At 38.5% G+C, this 7,217-nt stretch overlaps 1 protein-coding gene across 1 annotated transcript; it reads right to left on the bottom strand.

The window, feature by feature from the left end:
- Nucleotides 1–1,055: 1,055 nt before the first annotated feature.
- Nucleotides 1,056–7,216, bottom strand: LOC130470012 (uncharacterized). The gene is made up of 2 exons (XM_056839563.1): nt 6,898–7,216; nt 1,056–1,765 (listed from the first exon to the last, which is right to left on the bottom strand). The coding sequence occupies exons 1-2, from the start codon at nt 7,214–7,216 to the stop codon at nt 1,056–1,058; spliced, it is 1,029 nt and encodes a 342-aa protein (XP_056695541.1).
- Nucleotide 7,217: the final 1 nt, after the last annotated feature.

The raw sequence follows: 7,217 nt of genomic DNA, 5'->3' as shown, positions 1-7,217 counted from the left end.
TGAATAAGACTTACCCATTGGGAATCAGAAATAGGGTAGATTACATCCGCATTTATCCATTTAATAATTTCCTTTTGAACAACTTCCCTCATCGAAGGGTTTAACCTTCGTTGAGTTTCTCTAGTGGGTTTAGCATTTTTATCAAGAAATATTCTGTGCATGCACAAGGTGGGAATAATGCCTTTTATGTCTGCTAAAGTCCATCCTATTGCCTCTTATAATTTTTAAGCACATTCAACAGCTTTGCTTCCTGATATTCATTTAAAGAACTTGAAATAATTACTGGCAAAGTTTCATTAGCACCCAAATAAACATATTTCAAATTAGAGGGTAGGGGTTTTAACTCTAAAATTGGTGCTTCAACAATAGAAGGAATCAATTTAGGCACAGATAAAGGCAAAGAAAATTCAGAATTTTATTTTCAACATCACCAGCCACATCAAACGCAGCTACAATAGAAAAATCAGGCATTTCATTCTCTTTAGTATCATTATGAACATCAATTTTAAATAGTTTATCACAACACTTATGAAATACATCCCGAGCCATCCAATCAAAAGCATCAAAAGTATCTATTGAACTAACATTATTGATATCACTTGGGTATCTCATAGCATCAAAAATATTAAACTTAATAATTTCTCCGTCAAATTCCATAGTTAAGTTACCCTCATGAACATCAATTTTTGTCTTAGAAGTTTTTAGAAATGGTCTACCTAACAACAAGGGAACACTATCACATCTATCACCCATATCCAGAACATAAAAGTCAGCAGGAAAAACGAATTCATTCACTTGGACAAGTACATCTTCTAAGACTCCTATTGGGAATGCGTTAGATCTATCAGCTAACTGAATAACAATATCAGTTTTAGACAAAGAACCCACATTTAAAGTATCATAAACAGATTTCGGCATAACATTTATAGAGGCTCCTAAATCTAGCATACACCTCTCAAACTTAGAATCTCCAATTTTGCAAGGAATACAAAACATGCCAGGGTCCTTACACTTAGGGGGAAGCTTCTTTTGAATAATAGCTGAAATATTTTCCCCTATGAGTACCTTTTCAGAAGGACGAAACTGTCTTTTGTTAGTACATAGTCCCTTAAGAAACTTTGCATAACGAGGTACTTGTTTAATTGCATCAAGAAGGGGAATATTGACTTCAATTTTCCTAAAAGTTCTAGAATTTCATTGTCAAGACTCTCTTTCTTAGCTTTAGAAAATCGAGAAGGGAAAGGAGGCAATTCTTTAAAACGAGAAACAACAGAATCAGATTCAGTTTTACTCTTCCCTTCATTTTCTTTTTCATTGTCCTTCACAGTACCCTCACTTTCCACTCTTTCCCCTGATCCAACTTCGGGATTGACTTCTATCTCTTTTTCAACTTCACGACTTTTCATTTTAGGTTCAGTTAACACTTTACCACTCCTAAGTGTGATAGCTTTAACATGACCATTGGGATTAGGGATTGTTTGTGATGGAAGTTTACCTGATAGTTGAGTTTGAAGATTACTTAAAGAAGTGCGAATCTGACCTATTTGAGTGTCTATGTGATGAAGGCGCATGTCAGCTTTCTTTTGATACTCAATACCCTGATTATGGACTTGCCCTATTTGATTAGTTAGTTGCTTAACTAAGTCTTCTAGTGAAGGACCAGATTGGGGTGGGTGATTTGGTTGACCATATTGCCTTGGTTGATTAGATTGTGGAAGTTGTGGTCTATTTCCATACATTAGATTAGGGTGGTCTTTCCAACCTTCTGATACGAGTTTAAAAACTCGTTGCATAAACAAGGATAGTTGATTAACAAGCTAGACCTTTAACCCGTTGATCGTGAATGCAAGACAAGACCTATTGACTCACAATCAGTTCTTTGAATAGGAAACGCGTCCAAAACAAAGAAAAAGGCTGAATTATAAACTATAATTCGAAATGTAACAAACAAGTGTTTTAATCATCCAGTTGGTTGTTTATTCCAATCAAGAAGCTGACTATAAATAGCCAAGAACCAACAGCTACAAGAGCTTTAAATGGCTAATTAAGAGCCATTTAAGAGCCTTTAAAACTGGCAGTTACAAGCTCTAAAGCCTCATAATTCAGTCACTAAATTGGAGGTTACAAAGGCTTTAAAACTCTCCTTACAAACAGCAATAATCAAAGCTAAGTAATGACTGAATTTAAATTGGGGATTTAAACAAATATCCCTTTATTAAACCGACTTTAACCAAAGCAATTAAAATAATAAGTGCGTACAATCTGTTTAAACAAGCGGACCAATGTGATTAAACGGACCAGTTTGATTAACGTACCACCTTGATAATAAGGACCATATAACGAGCTCACTCAATCCAAGTCACCATGCACACAAAATGAGCCATTGAACCCAAATCAGTTTTGGTTCCAATTGCTAGCATAAGACTATCACTTTCATCCATAACCGTATCATCCCCTCCCCCTTTAAAAGGAATTGACCTCAATTCAGCAAGGCCATCATCATCAAGATAAGGTGAAAGATCACCTACATTGAAAGTAGCATGGACACCATAGTCTCCCAGAAGCTCAATCTTGTAAGCATTATCATTCACACGTGCAACCACCTTGTAAGGACCTTCAGCCCTAGGCATAAGCTTGTTCTTGCGTTTGTTTGGAAAACGCTCTTTCCTTAAATGAACCCAAACCAAATCACCTTCTTCAAACAACCTCGGTTTGCGATTCTTATTTGATTTCTGTTTTTAAGAGGCATTAATAGCTTCAATTCGCTCACGAACTTGTTGGTGCAGTTTCATCATAGACTTTAACTTAGCATCGGCATCCTTGTGAACCAACTCATCTTTAGGTAATGGAATTAAATCCAAGGGCAAGTATGGATTAATCCCATATACTACCTCAAATGGAGAATGACTAGTAGCATAAGTAGGAGACCGATTATAAGCAAATTCAGCGTGAGCAAGCTTGACATCCCAATCCTTTTGCGTTTTACTTACCAACCCTCTCAATAGCGTTCCCAAGGTTCGATTTGTCACCTCTGTTTGCCCATCAGTTTGAGGGTGATGTGAAGTGCTAAACAACAACTTGGTTCCCATCTTTCTCCACAATGTATTCCAAAAGTAACTCAAGAACTTGGAATCTCGATCAGAAACAATAGTCTTTGGAATTCCATGCAAACGAACAATCTCCTTATAATACAAATCAGCCACATTACAAGCATCATCCGTTTTGTGACAAGCAACGAAGTGAGCCATTTTTGAAAATCTATCCACCACGACCATAATAGCATCCTTACCTCTTTGAGTACGAGGCAAAGACACTATAAAATCCATGGATACATCTTCCCAAGGGCGAACTGGAACCGGCAAAGGTGAGTATAAACCGGGTTTGAAAGAACTCTTGGCCATATAACAAGTCACACATATTTATTCACAATGTTCGTCACATCACCTAACATTTTAGGCCAAAAGAAAGGTTCTCTCAATATTTCCAAGGTCTTGTCTATGCCAAAGTGACCAGCCAATCCTCTACCATGAGCCTCACGCACTAGTAACTCACGAATTGAATGCTTAGGAATACAAAGGCGATTACCTTTGAAAAGAAACCCATCTTGCAACATGTACTCCCCATAAGCACCAACTGCACATTTCTCGAATGCAACTCTAAAATCACCATCATCATGATAATAATCTTTTAAGGTTTCAAACCCCAACAAACGAACATCAAGTGTAGCAAGCAAAGTGTACCTTCGTGATAATGCATCAGCCACCACATTGCTTTTACCATCTTTGTATTTCGAAGAAAAATGAAAGGATTGCAAGAACTCAACCCATTTAGCATGCCTTGGGCTCAATTTTTGTTGCCCATTAATATACTTCAAAGATTCATGATCAGAATGCAAAACAAAGTGGCTAGAACGCAAATAATGACTCCAATGATCCAAAGCTCTAACAATGGCATATAACTCTTTATCATCAATAATTCAAACGAGCACCCCCTAACTTTTCCGAAAATTAAGCTATGGGACGCTTACCTTGGATCAAAACAGCACCAATCCCCACTCCACTAACATCACACTCGACCTCAAAAGGTTGAGAGAAATCTGGCAGCGCCAAAATAGGAGCAGCACACAAACGCTCTTTAATCACATCAAACGCCTTTTGAGCGTCCTCTCCCCATACAAAAGCACCTTTCTTCAAGCAACTAGTGATAGGACTAGTAATAGTACTGAAATCACGAATGAAACGTCTATAAAATGAAGCAAGACCATGAAATGAACGCACCTCACTTATAGTTTTAGGATTAGGCCACGATTTGATAGCCTCGATCTTGGACTGATCCACGGACACTCCATCTTTCGAAACCACATAGCCCAAGAATACAACATTGTCAACAAGGAATGAACACTTCTCTAGCTTCCCATAGAGTCTTTGAGCTCTAAGTGTTTCAAAAACATCCCTCAAATGAATCAGATGCTCCTCTTCGTTCCTACTATACACCAAGATGTCATCAAGATATACCACAACGAATCTGCCCAAAAATGATTTAAGCACTTCGTTCATTAGCCTCATAAACGTACTAGGAGCATTAGTGAGACCAAATGGCATGACGGTCCACTCATACAAACCATGTTTTGTCTTGAAAGCCGTTTTCCACTCATCTCCTTCACGCATCCGAATCTGATGATAACCACTTCGCAAATCAATTTTTGAGAACTTCGAACCATGGAGCTCAACTAACATATCATCAAGTCTCGGAATCGGAAAACGATACTTGATGGTAATGTTATTCACAGCCCTACTATCAACACACATTCGCCATGTTCCATCTTTCTTAGGCACAAGCAACACCGGAACAGCACATGGACTCAAGCTTTCTCTAACATAGCCTCGATTCACAAGTTCATCAATTTGCTTTTGTAATTCCTTTGTTTCCTCGGGATTGCAACGATAGGCAGCCTTATTAGGCAAAGAAGTTCCTGGAATAAGATCAATTTGATGTTCAATACCACGAATAGGGGGCAAACCTGGTGGTAATTCATCTTGAAATACATCCTTGAACTCAAACAGCAATTCGGCAATGGGACTGCCTTCTTTCCAATTTTGGCCTTCAATTGGACTCTCCTTAGCCACGAGCAAATACACCAACTCTCCATGATCAAGAGCTTGCTCAATTTCTCGTTCACTAGCCAACATGGTGAGATTCGGCTTTTTCTTTTGTTTCACACTCATGGATCGAACCGCTTGAGATGACATAGGCTTTAGCACAATTTTCTTGCCTTTGTCTCTCAATTCATACTCATTGCTTCTCCCTTTATGAATCACGTCCCTATCAAACTTCCAAGGACGACCCAACAAAATATGACAAGCATCCATAGGAATAACATCACAAAGAACTTCATCCACATACAAACCCATAGTCAAACCAACCCTTACTTGCTTCGGCACTTTTACACTATTACCATCATCAAGCCAATGGAGTGCGTATGGCCTAGGATGGACAGTAGTGATTAAGCCTAATTTTGACACCATTTCACTAGAAGCAGCATTGGTACAACTCCCCCCATCAACAATTACACTACACCACTTATCTTTCACTAGACATTTAGTATGAAACAACTGATCTCGTTGGTCTAGATCAGTAGGTGAAATTTGAGTTTGTAGCGCTCTAAGAACCAGATTTGTGTCATAAATTGGAGCCTCATACCCTTCCTCTTCCTCCTCATCACCACTCTCATCAAACACAAATACGTCCCCCAACCTCTTTTCCTCTTCAAACAACTCCTCACGACATTCAACAGCTTCTCTCAAGGTCACTACTCGTTTATTTGGACACGCATTTTGATAATGCCCAAACCCTTGACACTTAAAACAACGCACCTTGGACAGACTTGTTTCTTTGGTTGGGTTAGATAGTTTAGGGGCAGCCGTAGAATTACTTGAACCTACGGTACTAGGTGATGTGTTTGGTTTCAAACTAGGTTCGGATTTAGCCCAAGACTTGGCTTTACCATCCATACTAGACCCTCCCCCATATTTTGCCTTCCCTTGATTTTCCAATTTTAAACAAAGTCCACAAAGAGTGTCAAAATCAGAATATGGATAAAGGTCTACGGTATTGGCAATATTATAATTTAGACCCCTTAAAAATCTGGACAGTTTTTGTTCCTCAATTTCCTCAATTTCTCCCATTAAGGACAACTTTTCAAACTCATCAATATATTCAGCCACACTCATTTTTCCTTGCCTCAACTCGGCAATTTTACGATAAGTTGTTATTCTATGAGTTGTTGGCACATACCTTTTACGTAGCTTACGTTTCAAAGACTCCCAAGAGGTAATTTTCTCCTTCCCTTCACGTATTCTCTTGGATTTCAGTCCCTCGAACCACAATGAAGCCCCTCGTCCTAGCTTCAATATGGCATATTTGCAACGCTTCTCATCATCAATGTCCTTGAAATCGAACATTCTCTCTATTTTGCGCTCCCACTCCAAATAGGCTTCCGGATCTGTTCCACCAACAAATTCAGGAAGTTCGGTGACCTTGAATTCATCCATAGCCCGTAGATCACGCCTAGGAGGCCTACGATACCCCCCATCTCTAACGTTCTTCAAGGCTTCTTGGAGATGTTGTAGAAAGTCAGGATCATCAAAATCCATATTTCAGTTTGTAAGAATTACGAACAGCAGCTCTTTTTTTTTTTTTTTTTTTGGGCGGATCACACGAACAGCAGTTCTGATACCACTAATGATACGAGTTTAAAAACTCGTTGTATAAACAAGGATAGTTGATTAACAAGCTAGACCTTTAACTCGTTGATCGTGAATGCAAGACAAGACCTATTGACTCACAATCAGTTCTTTGAATAGGAAACGCGTCCAATTGCTAGCATAAGACTATCACTTTCATCCATAACCGTATCACCTTCATTATAGGTTTGTGAGTAAGGATCATATTTTCTTTGACCAGAATAACCACCTATAGCATTCACATCTTCAGATTGCAAGTCAGGACATTTATCAGTAGGATGAGACTCATTATAGCAAATTCCACAAACTCTAGCTTTAGACTCGTTACTAGCAACAATTTTAGACACGAGAGTAGTTAAGGTAGCAATTTGTTGAGCATTTTCTTGTAATTGATTATGAATACCACTTAAATCAACTCCATTTACTCTTTTAACATCATTTCTAGTACCATGTTGTTGGGTGTTTTGAGCCATA

Source organism: Spinacia oleracea, chromosome 3, assembly GCF_020520425.1.
Source record: "Spinacia oleracea cultivar Varoflay chromosome 3, BTI_SOV_V1, whole genome shotgun sequence".
Taxonomy (NCBI): domain Eukaryota; kingdom Viridiplantae; phylum Streptophyta; class Magnoliopsida; order Caryophyllales; family Amaranthaceae; genus Spinacia; species Spinacia oleracea.
Note: the sequence above shows the minus strand (reverse complement) of the source record. Positions and strands in the feature narration are given on the sequence as shown.